This window comes from Podarcis muralis, chromosome 11 (genome assembly GCF_964188315.1).
Source record: "Podarcis muralis chromosome 11, rPodMur119.hap1.1, whole genome shotgun sequence".
Lineage (NCBI taxonomy): Eukaryota > Metazoa > Chordata > Lepidosauria > Squamata > Lacertidae > Podarcis > Podarcis muralis.
The window spans coordinates 63,282,100-63,299,617 of record NC_135665.1 but is presented as its reverse complement, the minus strand read 5'-3'; the positions used below and the strand labels follow the sequence as shown (position 1 = coordinate 63,299,617).

Here is a 17,518-nt window from a genome sequence, read left to right as displayed (position 1 = left end):
GTTATCTGCCGGCCATGGGACTGGAGGCCTCAGACAGGAATCCAGCTAGATGGGCTCAGGGACAGAAGGGGGTCTGCTTGGGATGGAGCAGATCCCCAATTTAATCCCTGGATGATTTGCTAAATTATTATTATTATTACCCTTTGCAAGGCTTTCTTAGCACAGAGCTGCAGGAGAGAGATCACATCACAGCATGGTAATCCTAAAATAATGTTGCATGGTGTATTTGAGGGAGTCATGCTTTGGTGTCAGAGTGTGTGTGTTGGATGCAGAGTTCATAGAATCATAGAGTTGGAATAGACCACAAGGGCCATCGAGTCCAACCCCCTGCCAAGCAGGAAACCCCTGGGGTTTCAATCCCTGGGGTCTCCAAGAGGGGCTGAGAGAGTCAGTGTTCAGAGGCATATACACCTGTACCTGTGCCCAGCCAAGCTTGCTATAAGATTTCCACCAGGGCTCCACAGGGTCAGCGAAGCCACCTGGGAACAGTCCTATTGATGTCCCAGCTCACTTGACTATTGCACAAGAAGACCAGGGTCTCAAGAACAACAGACATGCCAACCAGAAATTCCCTTCTGATTCTACAAGTCTCTGGGGCCTGGACCATCTCAATAGAGAGAAGTCTCTGCGGAGAGGAACAGCCACTTCCTGTCCAGCTCTCCCCAGGGAATGAAATGTCCATCCAGGACAAAGGGCTTATCTTAATCCACAAGACATTTTGGCACCTGAGGCGGACCACAAGTTAGTGTCTCCCCACCAGTGAAGAAGGCGGGAATGAAGATTTCCATTGGGAAGAAGTGGGGGAATCAAATCAACCTCATCTTTGGGTTGAAGTGGGACTCAAAGGCCAATGTTGTAGGGTCTGCCCCCCAAATCCTGGAGAGTCAGTGTCTAAATTCCTCTCTGGGAAAGTGGGAGTGATGCAGAACAGAGCAAGGGAATGGAAGAACTTCAGCCCTGGGTCAAAAGGATTTGTTCAGAGGCAAGAGCATTTATGTCACATGCAAATCCCCACTGGTATCTCCAAGGAGGGCTGGGAGAGACCCCCACCATGCCACCTGAAGCCCTGGAGAGCAGCAGCCAGTCAGTGTAGAGGTGGTGTGGCATAGTGGTAAGAGCAGTGTTTCTCAAACTTGGGTCCAGACAACAGCTGGGGACCCAGGTTTGAGACACACTGGATTAGAATGTCGGTCTGGGGCCTGGGACGCCTGGGTTCAAATTCCCGTTTGGCCATGAAGCTCACTGGGTGACCTTGGTCCAATCACTCACTCTCAGCCTGACCTCCTTCGCAGGGCTTTTGTGAAGGCAGAATGGGGAGGAGCAGCAGACCCTAGGAAAAGGGTCGGGCCGTTTGTCGTTCTCTCACCTTAGCCTGGGGGCTGATGCCATAGCTGGTGAAGGCATACTGCCAATGGGGCAGCCCCAGGTGGGTGATCAGGAGCCGGTAGTAGGCGGTGAAGGTTTTGGTGAGGAAATGCCAGTAGAGAGCTCGGTCCAGAAACCAGATCTCGGAATCCGGGGTGACAACTGGAAGTGAGAAGAGAGACTATTAGGCCGCAGGATGAGAAGAACGGACCGCCCCACCTCTCAGGGGGTTTTAATAAGGAACTCTGAGGCCTAGGAATGACGATCTGGGCCTCAGTGCTTTCTGGAAAGGATAAAGGCATTTCCAAGGGAAATTCATCCTCTGAGGCGATATACAAATTTTATTTTTTAATAATAATAATAATAATAATAATAATAATAATAATAATAATGGCAAATTATGAAAGCCAGGCATAGCTTGCTTCAGGAAGACTTCATCACAGGCCATCATAGACAACAGACTTTGTCAACCTGGTACCCTCCAGATGTTCTAGACAACAAAGCCCATCAGTCTCAGCCAGCACAACTGTATGGTGTTAGGTACTGTAGTTCAAAACGGAGATATGGGAGATAAGGCAAAAGCTAACTGGGGTTTGCAGATGGGGCTGATTTGTGCAGGCAGCTCCTGGGCTGCTGGTATCACACAACATACCCGGCTTGGTGTTCTTATACACGAGGCAGACCTTCCCATTCCCTCCGCACGGGTCCAGCTCAAACACCAGGCTCCGTGAGTCCAAGTGAGGTTTCTCTGGCTGACCCCCGTTACCTTTGGGGAGAAAGAAAAGGCTGAGCGAGGCAGGCAGGCATTCTCGTTGGGTGTAGGGCAAGGAACACTCAAACCACGCAGAGTTTGAGAAGCTGGGCGTCGGTGGGGCTTGTGTATAAGGTCACAGAAACTTTTGGTGGGGTAGCAGTGGGGTCGGAGAGGAGGACCAAGGTCTCCCATGGACAAAGGGGTGAGGTGGGGCAGTACCTTCTTCATCATCGGTGTCCTCTAAGTCAGCCAGCGTGGGGGCATTGGGCAAGGCATAGACGGGCGACGCTCTGACTCGGTTTAGCTTGGAGATGCTGTTGATGGTCATCGAGCCAAGCGGCATCGGGTTGTCTGGAAAAAAGGCAGCCATTACTAGGTTGCTGGCACGGATGGCACTATTCTGCAGGAGCACAGAAGGCTCCCATAAAGCAAGCACCTAACCATCACGGCAGCAAAGATGGGATTGGCAGCACGCAGAGTGCTGCTGCCGCTGAAATAGGAATCTTCCTGCTGTTTCTGTTTCAGTTCCTGTTTCATTCTCCCCTTCCCAAATTAAAGACAGAACACAACTTAAGCAGGGGAAATGGGTTTGTGAATGCAATTGTTGATCAGATAAGAAAGTGTTTATTTTGTGTGTGTTTCATAGCATTTATATACTGTTCAACTGTGAGTAAAACCCTCAGAGTGCTTATCAATAAAAATGATCAACAAAAAGTTAAAAACGGCTACAGTGGTGCCTCGCAAGACAAAATTAATTCGTTCCGCAAGTTTTTTCTTCTTGCGAGTTTTTCGTCTTGCGATGCACGGTTTCCCATAGGAATGCATTGAAAATCAATTAATGCGTTCCTATGGAAACCGACTTCGGACCAGGTCCGGACTTCTCCGCTGTCCGGGGCGATTTAAAAGCCCCTGGGAAGGCAGGCAGGGGGGACAAAGACTTTTGCCCCCCGCCCGCCTTCAGAAGAGGTCCAGGACCTCTTCTGAAGGCGGGCGGGGGGCGAAAGTCTTTGCTCCCCCCGCCTGCCTTCAAAAGCCGTCGGGGACAGGAAAGCCAGGAGAAGCCGTGCAGCCCTTTTAAAGTGCGCGCGGCTTCTGCCGGTTTTGCAGGAGGTGGGGGAATTCCCCCACCTCCCAGAAAAGCCAGGAAAGCCCTGCGCAGTGTCTCCCGGCAAGGAGAGGCTGCACGGGGCTAAAGGGGAAGGCAAAACAGCGAGCGGGATCCATCCCGCTCGCTGCCTTGCCTTCTTCCATAGCTGCGCGCAACCCCTCCGCAAGGAGAGGCTGCGCGGGGCTAACATCCCGCTCGCTGCCTTGCCTTCTTCCATAGCTGCGCGCAACCCCTCCGCAAGGAGAGGCTGCGCGGGGCTAAAGGGGAAGGCAAAACAGCGAGCGGGATCCATCCCGCTCGCTGCCTTGCCTTCTTCCATAGCTACGCGCAACCCCTCCGCAAGGAGAGGCTGCACGGGGCTAAAGGGGAAGGCAAAACAGCGAGCGGGATCCATCCCGCTCGCTGCCTTGCCTTCTTCCATAGCTGCGCGCAACCCCTCCGCAAGGAGAGGCTGCACGTTTCTCCGCTCTCCCGGGAAGGCAGGCAGGGGGGAGCAAAGACTTTCGCCCCCCGCCCGCCTTCAGAAGAGGTCCAGGACCTCTTCTGAAGGCAGGCGGGGGGGCGAAAGTCTTTGCTCCCCCCCCCCCGCCTGCCTTCAAAAGCCCTCCGGGACAGCGGAGAACAGGAAGGCAGGCAGGGGGGAACAAAGACTTTCGCCCCCCCCGCCTGCCTTCAGAAGACCTCCAGGACCTCTTCTGAAGGCGGGAGGGGGGCGAAAGTCTTTGCTCCCCCCGCCTGCCTTCAAAAGCCCTCCGGCACAGCGGAGAAACGCGCCGCCCGGGGCGATTTTAAACCCGCTGTCCCGGGTTTTTTTAAATGCTGCTGGGCGGCAGCGCTGCCACCCGGCAGCATTTTAAAATCGCCCCGGACAGCGGAGAAGTCCCCCGCTGTCCCGGGGTTTTTAAAAAACCTCTCCGCCCCACGCCAGGCTTCGGAGCAGCCTTCCGAAGCCTGGCGGCGGGAGGAGGTCCGAGGACAGTGGGGAAGACGCGCTGCGCTTCCCCGCTGTCCCGGAGATTTCCCTATGGGCTTTCGTCTTGCGAAGGAAGCCCATAGGGAAATTCGTTTTGCGAAGCGCCTCCAAAACGGAAAACCCTTTCGTCTAGCGGGTTTTCCGTCTTGCGAGGCGTTCGTCTTGCGGGGCACCACTGTATTTAAAAGCATTCAAAAGTTATTTATTTATTTGCATCATCTGAAGATCCTAGTGCAGTTCACAGCATAAAAACAGAAGGTACAAACACAACATACCCCGTAAAAACAGGAACAAAAACAAAACCAAAACAATAACGCTCTCTCCATTAATTAAAATCAATGATTAGCTAAAAAATGGATTAAAACACATGCCATACTTCTTTGTGACTGGATAGGCTTGCCTGAACAATAATATTTTTAGCAACTGCCAAAAAGCGTACAGCGAAGGCACCTGCCTGTTGTCAAAAGCAGGGAGTTCTAAAGTGTGGGGGCTGCTGCACTAAAATACTGATTTATTACATATGCAGAATGAGTATTATGGGGTTTGTAATGCTGTCAGTTCCGCAGATCAAAGTGGCTGAGTGAAGAAGGCGAACTTGTGAGTAAACTGGTGCCAAGCGGTGAAAGGCTTATTCTTACCGTCAAACTTTACACTCCAAGTCATGTGGAAGCCGTCCGTCATCAGGTAGAAATTCTTTAAATCCTCGGGCAAGACGCAGGCATTCTTCTGCAAGGAGAGGCAAGGGCAGGAGAAAAAGAATCAAGCAGCAGCCACTGCCTCTGTGGCAGGAATTGCTAGTGTGGCCCCGTCTAGATATGGTTGGACTCCAACTCCAAGGATCAGGGGTGATGGGAGTTGGAGTACTGCAACCCTGGGACATAGGAAGCTGCCTTGTGCTCAGCCAGACTGTTGGGCCACTTGGTTCAGTATTGTCTCCAGGCTTCAGATGATCTCCAGGGTTTCAGGTAGGGAAGCTCTCTACCTGCAAATGATGGAGATGGAACCTGGGACTTTCTGCATGTAATGCAGATGTTCTACCATTAAGCTACAATCCTTTTCCAACATCTGGAGGGCATCCTTCCTTTGTGGATTGTGCTGGCCAGCAAACAAGGGGGGGGGGTGTTATTGGAAACACTATTACTATACTATTATGTTTTTGTTCCTATTTTTATTATGTATTTTGTGTTCTTCAGACTGTGGTTTTATGTTGTGATCCACTCTGAGACCTATGGGTGTAGGGCAGTGTACAAATTTAATAAACAAACAAGCCTTGATGTGCAGCTGGCCCTCTTGTCCGTTATATCACTTCCAGGATTTGTCTTTCTCCTATACTTTGCTTGGCCCCGATGGACAGAAACAGGCCTGCAGTATCCAGCTGTTGTCTGAGAGCCCTATCATCTCTCCCCCTCAGCATTCTTGTCGGCCTATGTCAAGACTGACCCCTTGCCCTGCTGCATCTATAACTTTGCATCCGCAGAGCCAGCTCTGTCCAGGTTTGCATCACTTTTCTTCTTGAGCTGCCTGCCTGCTATGTCCGGTTCTCTGCTGCCCTGGATTACATGCCCTGAAAACTCGTGCCTCCTAAACTAACAGCTATCAGAGCGGCAGCATTGAGAGGAAGGGTGCGCTGCACACACGGAGGGTGCTCTTCAAAGCAGGACCCAACAGCAGGTGAGTTTCCCCTGATTCTTCAGTTCATCATTACAGGCCCAATTTAACAGAGGGAGAATAATTGGTGGGGACATGCCCAACACCCCTAAGAGTAGTGGTTCTCAAAGGGGGTAGCAGGGGAGAATGGCAAGTGTGGCAGGGAAAATAAATAAATAAAAAAACATTTAAACATTTCAGTATAGTATAGTATAAAAATATTTTTTGGGAATATTGCCAGAAACTGCATGCATGCTTCTTTTCAGGAGCATTGGCTATTATTCTACAGTTCTCCATGACCTGTTGATCGGAACAGTTATTCTGAACTCTAACAAATATGAAACATCAGAAAAGAGAAAGCTTTCTTTCTGTTGATAGGCATGTTTGTCTCAAATTACACCTAGTATCAATAACATTATCTGGCAAAAGCAAGCTCACACCTCTCACTAGGCTTGTAAACGTACTTAAAATACTTTAGAGGCTTGCTTATAATTATATTTTGGGAATGCTTTGTGCTCTTATGTAGTTGCGTTGTTTTAAGCTTTTTGGGTGCCCCATGAATGATCATACTATAAAGTAGTTGTTTTCTGAGTTTAAATCAAGCACTGCTAGGAGTTGTTTCTTTTTGTTTTCCAATATGTTTCTTATCACTAAAAGAATTCTTGTTTTTATTCTGAAAGTGTGGCCCAGGGAAAAGTTTGAGAAGCATTGCCTAGAATGAACAACTTGAAATCAGTGCCAGAAGAGTAGCCAAGTTGGTCTCGCTGCCTGGCCTTTAAGACTCTCCCAAACCCATATCTGCTCAGCCATCTAGCTTCACACCCTCCTTGAGTGTTTTTGCCTGGCTTGAATATGTCCTGGAGCTTATTAGACTTCTCGCTTGCCAGGATGAAGGACAGAGAAGGGTGTGTGAGAGTGTGTAGAAAGTAGGCTACTTCACAAAGGTAAAGATTGTGTTCATTTCTCTGCCCACTTTTCCCACAAGAGCTGGAGGGCATCAGGTTGGCGAGGCTGAGATGGAAAATCTAGGAAGAACGGCGCCGTGTAGTGCCAAAGGGACAAACTGCAAACTCCTTTACTTCCAATAGTTTCACATCCAGTGCGTTGGATCTGCTCTGCTACCAGATGGCAGCTTTGCATGCAGTCCCATTTTAAAAAATGACCTCACCTCCAGGTGCTCTGTTCTGATCACCTCTATGGAAAATCCAAACTAATAATACTGCAAAAGCTGACTCAAGCACCGTGGGGGAGGAGAGGCGATATGCATAAATAATAGCCAGCCTTACCTGTTCCCATGAAACAATGGCATGGCGCTCGGCTGGCACCTTCTCCACAAACGTCACCTCAGTAACTCCTGGAGAAGCTTCTGCAAAAAGAGTAATCAGTGTAAACAATACGTGCTCTGCTCTTCAACCAGAAAGATTTCCCCAAAGCAGTTTGCAGATGAATATAAACCAGACAGTCCTGCTACCTCTAGGCTTGCAACTTTAAAGAGCCACAACATGAAAGGAAAAGGAACTGGGAGGGAGGAGGAATAGCATAGTGTCGGGGAGTCAGCATGGAGTCCTCCAGATGTTGCTGCTGGACGTCCAGTTCCCAACAAGCATGGCCAACAGGGAGGGGAGATGAGAGTTGTTGTCCAGCAATAGCTGGAAGGCCACATGTTGATTGATTGATTACAAATTTTATAATCTGCCCTTTTGTAGAAATATAGCAAGTGGGAAAATAAAGACGGGAGAATCAACAAAAGATCCATAAAAATATCAATCAATATCAATCAATACTCATTGGTTAAAATCATGTTGCTTGTTTCAACAAAGAAACAAAGCTTTCAAAAGATCTCTGAAGCAAAGGAGGGCTGGTCCCTGACAAATTTCTAGTAGCAGGGAGTTCGACAGGGCTTGGCTTGTCACACTCAAGGGTACATTCCTAGTGAAGACTAGATGAAACTCAGGGGTGCTGGGAACCACCAGAGATTCTCAGTGGTTGAGGAATCAGGAATCAGGCTGGCCCTGAGATAATTTGGGTCCCAGCCGTTGAGGTCTTTTCTTGGATTCTATGACTCCAAGAGCCTTCTGGGGGTTCCCTTGGGGGTTCCCAAGCTTTTCGGCATCCAGCCGGTCCATGACACCACTGCATTACAGCTTCCATCAGCTCCAAATCTGGGTGCCAGAGGTCACCAGTCTGGGGGAAGACGGAATTAGAGGAAGAAAGTTGCTGCACAGCACACGGTGTTCGGAAGCTATCAAGCAGGCAAATCTTAAGTTTCTGCGTGGAAAATAGAAGAGGATAGACAGGGGGCCCCAACCTTAGGGAGCCCTTTGAAGCATCAAAGGCAAAAGATGGGCGAAATCCTATTAGGTCATTTAGTTCACACACACACACACCCCCGGGGCTCCCAGTCTTCAGGGGGAAAGGGATTGGGGAGGTTTGGGGATAAATGTGTGTGCCTGAGATAAACTGTGGCTCATTTGCATCACACTAAACTCAACATTCACCCAATGTTAGCAAGAGCTAATGGAAAGTGTCCCTGAGCTAGCAGCGCCTTTTACCAGCTTTGCCTGGTTTGCTAGCTGCAGTAGGGCCATTCCTGGAGGATGGTTTGTCCCCTTCCCCACTCCCTATAGGTCTTCAGCCACTCTTATTTCCCCGGCAAACATATAAAAACCCTCTTCGCCTAGAATTTCACAGGATGAGACCTTTGGCGAGGCGGTCAGTCGCCTGGCCTCCCTCACGGGGCTGTTGTGAGGGGGGAGGAAGCGCCATGCAATGAGCAAGAGAGGGAAGAAAGGCTCTTTGCGGCTCCATCCCTCGGCCGTTTCCATGGCAACCAGGATGCCACCTGCACCTTACCTAGGATGCGGGTCACCCCCAGGGTGAGCTTCTCCAGGTAGGGCTTGGTGCTGCTGGAGCTGCTCCCGCTGCGCAGGGCCTTCTCCTCCATCCTCTTCCTCCTCCCTCCCGCATCAGCCCCTGACCACCTGCGCCTGCACACCTGTACGAGCAGCCAAACGGGGGTGGACAGCACCTGCTGAGCGCGTTTTGCCCCTTCTCGCGACCCGTAGCTCAGAAGCCCCGCCGCGGTGGCTTTCGGGAATCGCAGTCCTCCGTTTCATTCAGTTCCTTTCGATGGCCGTTCTATAGGGGGGGAAGGAATGGAGAGCAGGCACTACGACTCCCAGAAGGCAACGGGAGAGCCGGCTCCTCCTCCCTTTCTCCCCCCGCCCGTTCTGAGTCCTCCCCATTGGCCGGCTCCTCCGACTCCGTGTATACTGTCTTTCTCCTGGGTTTTTATATCTCCATGTATCAATCAAATTTAAGTTTTCTACCATCTGAAAGAAGGTGTCTGGGAGTCTGCCTTTTTTGGATTTTCTTTCTCTCTCTGTCCTATCTAATTCTATTGAAGAAATAGAAATATTTTTGAAGAAATAGAATCAATAGCATCACATCAAAAATATATATTTTCTTTTTTTTTTATAAAATATTTATTGAGATTTTTTAAACAGCCAAATAACAAAATAACACATAAGAAACAGAAAAAGAATCAGAATAAGATTATAAAAAAAGAAATATAGAAAGAAAATAGCAATAGAGTGCATATATTCATAAATCCACTTTCCATCAAACTTTGGACTTCCTCACATCACCCTTCCCTGCATTCCCAACCAAATCAAAAATATATATTTTCATTGATAATTTTAACAAGATAACACAGCTGACAGCAAGTCCAATGTGCTCTCTGCTCCCATGATAAATATTTTTTGTCAGCACCAGAGACTAATCGTGCTAATTGCTGCCACCCACCCACTTCTTGGGCGCTGGCTGGGCCCTTCAAAGCCAGAAAGAAGTCCAAGGTGCAGGGTGCTTAGTGTTGGGCAGGGTTATAATTGGGCCTTTTCAAGTCTGGGCTGGTTTGTTTTTGTTCATGAAGAGTTTCCCTTGGGCTGGGCAGCTGCCTAAGCTTTTTTGGGGGGGTGGTGGTGCTGTTTTCATATCCTCTTTTTGTGGGAAGCTTCAGTGTGGGAGATGCTTTGTAAGAACAACTCAAAGTTTTCCTGATCTTGTCTGTTCAATCCCTAGGTATTTCCACAGAGAGGAATTTTAGAGCAAGACTCCCGCTGAAAGGTCAGAAAGCGGAACTGAAGGCAAAGGTGCCTGCAGCTGCTGCTCCTGCCCCAATGGATGCCTGGAAAAGTGCAGGCCAAGCGCCTGGGCAGCAGGTCAGTACGGAGAAGGGCAAATGAAACCAGAACTCTTGAGAGATTTGTCAAAAAGAGGCATGTCCTTCTGCTCCCCCTATTTGGGGCTGGAAGGGAGTGGGAGGGGGCAGATTGGCTGTAACAGCAGTAAGCATTACAATCCCATTTCATTCAGTTCCTAGAAGAGGGTACACATGGGGTCACCAGTTGTGGTTCTTGTGGCACCCACGGAATCCCCTCCCCATTAGCCTGGTGCTGAAAGGTTATAAATGTTGTCACCAGGCAGACCTTCCTGGAGAGTAAGTGTGGGAACTGCGGCGAATTGTTTTTTGCCTGTTTCTTCTCCATTTTCATGCGGGATTCTTTCTGAGAGTTGATTGCATAACCTCAGAAGCGAAAGAAGGGGCATTTCTGCCTGAATCCTGTGGATCTTGGTGGCTTGGTAAATCCTTCTTGTTTTGCGATGCTGCTTCAGCTGCCAGATTCCAACTCAAATGTCAAGGTGAAGAGGAAGCCAAGCTGTTTACTGTGCTGTTCTCTGCACAAAGTACCGGCAAACGCCAGAACATAGAGAAGAAGACTTTGCTAACCTAGCTTTGGTCAAAGCAGAATGACCTACTGGCATGGTTGAGATTGCATAAACAAGCAGTTGGTAGCCTCAGCCTTACGCCCTCCTCTCACTCATGGCAATGCCATGCCTCTCATTCTGCTCTGCACGTCCTTTAGCAAAGTTCTCTCCATGGCTTAAAGAGCTGTCAGCCATTTGTGGCTTGGCTCAGCCATCCTTCTGGTCTGTGTGCTGCTCCTATATTGGAGTAATGCATCACTTACACTTATATCACTTACACAACAACATACAGTGCAGAGCTAATAATTTTATTAGCTTTTGAAGACTTCTTTGAAAGGAGTAGCTGAACCCAGAAGGGCATGTTTTCTTGGTAATGTCTAGCCACAACTCCCAGTCATGTTCTTGAAGAGGCATCACATAGAAGAGATACATACCCTTTGTTCATTCTTTGTGATCTGTGCCACAGGCCTCTGTTGGCAAGAAATGGCAAGCTCTTCAGAGGGGGAAAAAGCATTGTGTTGTTAGCCTTTGGCCAATTTAAAGTGGCACCTAAGGGGATGGAGACATCCATGTGTTCAAAGGCTCAAAAGGTGAAAGGGATGGGTTCTAAAATCACTGAAGACTGCCTTGTATTTGATGACTTGCCTCGTAGCCACAGGCAAACAGGATTTTCATGCAGGTGACTGAGCAGCCAGCTCACTTGATTTCTTGGCTAGCTATAAAGGAAGAGTAGTCTTATCTCATCCAGAGTCAGCACAAAAAACACAGTGGACTATCAGAGTGTCTCTCCTCCACCATCCATCATGGAAGAAGGCACTTTTTATTGTGTTTCCATGCTGACTTTGGAGAAGGGGGCAAAACAAATATTGCAGGCTAGTAACTTTTTGACTTACAGTGGTACCCCGGGTTACAGATGCTTCAGGCTACAGACTCTGCTAATCCAGAAATGGTACCTCGGGTTAAGAACTTTGCTTCAGGATGAGAACAGAAATCGCGCGGCGGCAGTGGGAGGTCCCATTAGCTAAAGTGGTACCTCAGGTTAAGAACAGTTTCATGTTAAGAATGGACTTCCAAAATGAATTAAGTTCTTAACCCAAGGTACCACAGTATTTGTAACGCTAGCTGAAGAAGTACCCTTCTCCCCTTTGTGTACAAAATGGAAGCAGCAGGATGAAGAACTACTGCTGCTACATCCTTGTTGAGCTCTTCTTGTCCTGGCAAGAGTACAGCTATGGGGCTGGGGCCCTGTGCTATAGGATCACGCTATACTAGTTATTAGAGGGTTGAGTTGTTGTCACGTCACCAGAGAAATGGATGGTTGTCTTGCACAAAGCAGAGACACAAATACCTAGACAGGGGCTGGGATCTAAGGAATACCCATGTTTATATGCATGTCTGTATTGTGTATATATGTGTTTGTGTCAAAAAAAGGTTCTAAAATTTGAGCTCCATTGAAAAAGGTTCTGAATTTAAATATATTTGTATTAAATTTTTATTAATTTTTCAACAAAAGTAACAAAAATAAGAAAACAACAACCACAAACAAATACACACACACACACACACACACACACAAGCAGCATCCAATCTATGCTTCCTTGCAGGAATCCCTTGCAGTCAACTGCTGTGTGTGGAGATAGACAGTGAGGTTGTGCATTCATAGCAGCCAGCTTCTGTTTGAGGAACGAGCAAGGGAAGCAGCACCCTGCCAGGAATAGGTGGGGCAGTGACAAGCTGTAGGGGGACTGAGATGTACCCCCTGTACTTAGGTCATGCATGTGATGGTCTCCAAGGCTTGGCAAAGGATTTCGCTGGAGAAAGACCCCAGTGGCTCCTCTTCAATAACTTCCTGTTGTGATGGATCAAGTTGCAGGCTTCCTCAAACTTGGCCCTCCAGATGTTTTGAGACTACAATTCCCATCATCCCTGACCACTGGTCCTGCTAGCTAGGGATCATGGGAGTTGAGGCCAAAAACATCTGGAGGGCCGAGTTTGAGGAAGCCTGGTCAAGTGTCTCTGGAAGCATTATTTCATGGCTCAGACTCTTTGCCCTCAAATCCTTTAATCTGGCAGTCCCATTTTCCTCCATTCAGGTCCAGTCACCTGGCTCTCTGGTGCTCTCATGGTGATCCCACCTTTGAGCGTCAGCTTCAGGGATGGCAGTGAGAAGATCTTCTTTATGCTTTTCCTCACCAGCTGAGCTGTAAGTCTATGGGTGGTCGCAAGGCACTGAAGAGGAAAGAAAAAGAAGGGGAGAGGAAATGATCCAAAACTCACAGGAAAAGTGCTAATTCAGCAGCTGTGGAGCATAATTATGGGTAAGTCCTGGTACAACATGCACCCAGCAGCAAGGGAGGTGCCAGAAATAGGTAGGGCAGTGACAAGCTGTAGGGAGACTATAAGTACCTCCCCGTACTTACGTCTTGTGGGTGATTGTGTCCATAGCTTGGCGGAGGACGGAAACAGAGAAAGACCCCAGTGGCTTCTCTTTTATAACTTCCTGTCGTGGGGGAAGCACACAGTATGTCAGAGAACTGGAGATACCATCTCTGCCACCACCACACCAAGCGCGCTCGGGGGTCCAGCACCAGCGGTTGCTTGGTATATGATAAAAAAGGAAAACACTACTGGTATTTTATTCCCTGAATCTAATTGACTTTTTTCTTTTTTCTCTCCAATTTTAAGGGAGCGGCTTATATATGTCTTTTTCCCTCTCCCCTCCCCCCCCCCCCCCCCAATTTTAAAGGTGCGGCTTATCTGCAGATGCGGCATATTTCTGGGCCAATACAGTATAATCGAGAGAACAGGAGTCCATGGGGAAATGAGAGCCATAACTTCCTGATGCTACGGAACTGGAAGAGGACCTCTGTCACAATAACCACATGTCATCTTGCTTTGCCCCAAGCACCATTTTCCCATAGGAAAGGATGATACAGGCATTCCTCTCGACCATATTCTGGACGGAAAGATTGAGAAAAGTGTGTTTGGAAACCTTAAGGGCAGTAGGAAGAAGTCACCATTCAGTTGGGACCTTTTAGCAGTTGGGAAAATATTAGTAGTCAGTAAGTGGTGGAGTTGTTCTGCAGACTTACCAGATTCATTTTTCCCCTCCAGGAAACTCATACTACTGGCAAGTCACGTGTCTCCCATCCTATATTTGTGCATCTGGTTCTTCCTGCCTAAACATAGAACCTGACATTTATCCCTACTGTATTTCGTTTTGTAAGTTTGGGCCTTGTTCTCCAATCTGTTAAGGTCATCTTGAACCCTGATTCTGTCTTTTGCGGCATTGACTACCCTTCCCAGTTTGGTGTCATCTGCAAATTTGTTGAGCATCCCCTCAATTTCCTTCGTCCAAGGCATTTATTTAAAAACAGGTGATCAACAACAGGCCCAAGACAGAACCCTGGGGCAGGATTCATTCTCTTCCAACGCAGCTCTGTTTTTGTAGATAATAGGAACCCAGGGGCTGTTTCATATGCTTTGGTGTGAATGTAAACAGCAGCTAAGGACCCAGTCTGCCAGGATCGTCTCAACCTGGTGCCCTTCAGATATTGTTGTGCTACAGCTCCCATCGTGTCTAACCATTGGCCATGCTGTCTGGGGCTGATGGGAGTTCCAGTTCAAAACACATGGATGGGGAAGGGGCACCAGGTTGGGGGTGGCTGAGCTACACTCTTGCAATGCCCCTTCCTCATTTGACACCCTTACCTCAGACATCTCACTCTTGCCTGTAATGACTGCATGGCCGAAATCACGCAGCGCCATCAATATTTGAGATATGTGGCGATATGAAGCCTAAGGAAAATGATGTGTGTCAATAATAATAAATTTCTTATTTTTTACATTATTTTCATGTGGACTCACCTTTGTCGTTTGGGAGGGTTCAGGTGCACACATTAAGGACAGCACTCTGTGTGACTCCCACTAAAGATCCTTTGGGAGGGAGTGTGCTCTCAGGACCACATGGGTGCAGGTTTCACACAGAGTCTCCAAACACAAATGTTTATCAGGCCCCATGTTAGTATGTCACATGTTAGTATGTCCAAAGCAAGAACTTGTAGGTGCTTGGGGGGAAGCAGCAAAGTAAGATAGGGCACAACTTTTCAGACCATCCATGACACAATGGGGACAAATTTTGTAGGAAACCCTTTGAAGGCCTTCCTTAAACAGCAGCAGTCTCTTGAAACAGAGAGAGGCAGACAACTGCTCCATGCCCTACTTGATCATACCTGTGCCAGCAAGGAGTGGTCATATGCTTTTAATAAACATGAATGCTTACATTTCATAACAGTAATTGGAAAGAGAGTCTCATCCTAGTTGGAATTAAATGGGCACAATATGTGGGACACAATATTCAGATGGAGGAATGGGAAACTGTGGAAGAGTGGGATTCAATCTACTGCATGTGTAGCGATTAAAGAAAATTATATGAAAGTGATGTATAAAGGTACCCATGCCCGTACGGGCCAGTCGTGACCGACTCTAGGGTTGCGCGCTCATCTCGCTCAAGAGGCCGGGAGCCGGCGCCGTCCGAAGACACTTCCGGGTCACGTGGCCAGCGTGACGAAGCTGCAACTGGTGACCCAGCACCAGTGCCGCACACGGAAACGCCGTTTACCTTCCCGCTATAAAGCGGTACCTATTTATCTACTTGCACTTAGGGGTGCTTTCGAACTGCTAGGTGGGCAGGAGCTGGGACTGAACGACGGGATTCGAACCGCCGACCTTACAATCAGCAAGTCCTAGGCACTGAGGTTTTACCCACAGCGCCACCCGCATCCCGAAAGTGATGTATAGATAGTATCTAACTGTAGTCAAATTAGCAAAAATGTACAAATCTAAAGAAAATAAGTGTTGGAAATGGAAAACAACGGGACGTTTATTCATATGTAGGGGAAATGTAAAATAGTAAAAAAAAACTATTGGGAAATGTTTTATAATGAAATGAAAAAAATGTTTAAAATAACTTTTGTCAAAAAACCAGAAGCATTCCTACTAGGAATTACAGGAGTAGATATACCTAGATTACAAAAGAATTTATGTATGAGACTGCAGCCACATATGTATTGCTTGCACAAGATTGGAAAGAAGGTTTCCCAACCAAAGAAGATTGCTGAAATGGTGAAAATGACAATGAAACTGTCACCAATGGAAGCAAAGGCTCAGAAAAAACTCAATATGGAGGCCAAGTTGCCGAAGTATTGGGAAATCTTGGAACAAGAGGGAGACAGGTTAAAACTGCAGAGCTTTGAAAAATTAAAAAATAGAGTACGAGATTGGCTCCATTACTATCAAATAATGGAGGCATACAATTTGGATAAAAAATTAGGCTTCCAGGTGGAAAAATCAAAATTGGAAACAGAATTGTTAGACCCTAAAGTTAAGAATTTGTCAAGAATGTATAACTTGCTGTTGAAATGGAATACTCAAGATGAAACGGTGAAATCTGCTATGATTAATTGGGCACAAGATGTTGGACATAATATTATGATGGCTGACTGGGAACAGTTATGGACCACTGGTATGAAGTTTACGGCATGTAATGCCTTAAGAGAGAATTTAATGAAAATGATTTACAGGTGGTACATGACACCAGTCAAGCTTGCAAAAATTTACCATTTGCCCGATAACAAATGTTGGAAATGTTATGAAACTGAAGGTACATTCTTTCACCTTTTGTGGACGTGCCCAAAGATTAAGGCATACTGGGAGATGATCTATAATGAAATGAAAAAGGTATTTAAATATACCTTCCTGAAGAAACCAGAGGCCTTTCTCCTGGGCATGGTTGGCCAATTGGTGCCAAAGAAGGATAGAACTTTCTTTATGTATGCTACAACAGCAGCAAGAATACTTATCGCAAAGCATTGGAAGACACAAGATCTACCCACCAGGGAAGAATGGCAGATGAAACTGATGGACTACATGGAACTGGCAGAAATGACTGGCAGAATCCGAGACCAGGGAGAAGAGTCGGTGGAAGAAGATTGGAAAAAAATTAAATTATATTTACAAAAACATTGCAAAATTAATGAATGTTAGAAAGATGCTGGAATGAAGTTACATGGTTTTAGCAGAAAGGTAATAAAGACTTAAGTAAAAGCTGATAATGGGCCAAAATGGAAATTTAAGGTTAGATCATTAAGATAAATTATAGAACAAAAATTGAGAAAGATGGAAAGAATTTGCTGAAACAATTAATTGAACTAGAATACAAAAAAGGGAGGTGTGAGCAGGTCAATGAAACAAGTAAATGAAAGGATGTGTGTTTTAGTGTTATTGGTTTTTTTTGCTGTATTGTTATATTGTCTTTTTATGTTTTTTTTAATGTATTGTAATGTAGGCTATGTTAAATTTTTTGTTGTTTTGTCTTTTCTCTTTTTCTTTTTTCCCTTTTTTCTGTAATCTCTAAACTTCTAATAAATATCATTTAAAAAAGAAAAGAAAATGACAATGAAACTAAGAAGAGAGGGCAACGAATGTAAGGAAGAATGGAAGGACTTTATTGCATATATACAGAAGAAATGTACACAGGTCAATACATTGGCAGGGTTCTAGGACTACTTGTAATTACATTATGAATGGACAATAATTTTAATAGTTTTTATTTTACACTGGACACGTGGTATGTTGATAAACATTCGAACCAAGGAAGGGACATGGGGAAAGTCAACTTTTTTGTTTGATATTGAATTTGTATTGATGTTGTTTTATTTTTGCTATATTTGGAAATTAATAAAATATTCATTAAAAAAAAGGAAAGAGAGCCTCATCCTAAACCTGATGCATTATCAGACAGTTTATCCTCACCTTGCAAGCTCCTTAATTAAGTTTGCTATGCGCCTCTTGTCTTCAGGACATAAATCCTTTAGAGAAGCACTCTTCATTCCTCCTGAAAATT

General features: G+C 46.6%; 1 protein-coding gene and 2 long non-coding RNA genes across 10 annotated transcripts in view; 1 reads left to right on the top strand and 2 right to left on the bottom strand.

The window, feature by feature from the left end:
• The window catches only part of LOC114606569 (tubulin polyglutamylase complex subunit 2-like), an 11,739-nt gene extending 2,744 nt beyond the window's left edge, over window positions 1-8,995 (bottom strand). The window contains exons 1-6 of one of the 5 annotated variants that reach the window (XM_077936531.1): window positions 8,843-8,990; window positions 7,134-7,213; window positions 4,839-4,926; window positions 2,339-2,470; window positions 2,018-2,131; window positions 1,367-1,527 (exon numbers count right to left, since the gene is read on the bottom strand). In XM_077936531.1, the coding sequence (XP_077792657.1) occupies window positions 1,367-1,527; window positions 2,018-2,131; window positions 2,339-2,470; window positions 4,839-4,926; window positions 7,134-7,213; window positions 8,843-8,963 (696 nt within the window). In that variant the 5' untranslated portion in view covers window positions 8,964-8,990. Of the gene's footprint in view, window positions 1-1,366; window positions 1,528-2,017; window positions 2,132-2,338; window positions 2,471-4,838; window positions 4,927-7,133; window positions 7,214-8,700 lie in introns of all 5 variants that reach the window. The other 4 variants (XM_077936533.1, XM_077936532.1, XM_077936535.1 and 1 more) reach the window with 4 other exon arrangements.
• LOC144329237 (uncharacterized) lies at window positions 5,744-14,464 on the top strand. Of its 4 annotated transcripts, none has more exons than XR_013394728.1 (4): window positions 5,744-5,871; window positions 9,928-10,067; window positions 12,708-12,932; window positions 13,361-14,464. It is a non-coding gene; the product is annotated as an uncharacterized LOC144329237 (long non-coding RNA). The 4 variants fall into 4 exon arrangements; XR_013394727.1 differs by lacking the exon at window positions 5,744-5,871 and adding an exon at window positions 9,064-9,189; XR_013394726.1 differs by lacking the exon at window positions 5,744-5,871 and adding an exon at window positions 9,498-9,701.
• On the bottom strand, window positions 12,089-17,518 carry LOC144329236 (uncharacterized). The gene is made up of 4 exons (XR_013394724.1): window positions 17,428-17,518; window positions 14,326-14,412; window positions 13,035-13,114; window positions 12,089-12,843 (listed from the first exon to the last, which is right to left on the bottom strand). It is a non-coding gene; the product is annotated as an uncharacterized LOC144329236 (long non-coding RNA).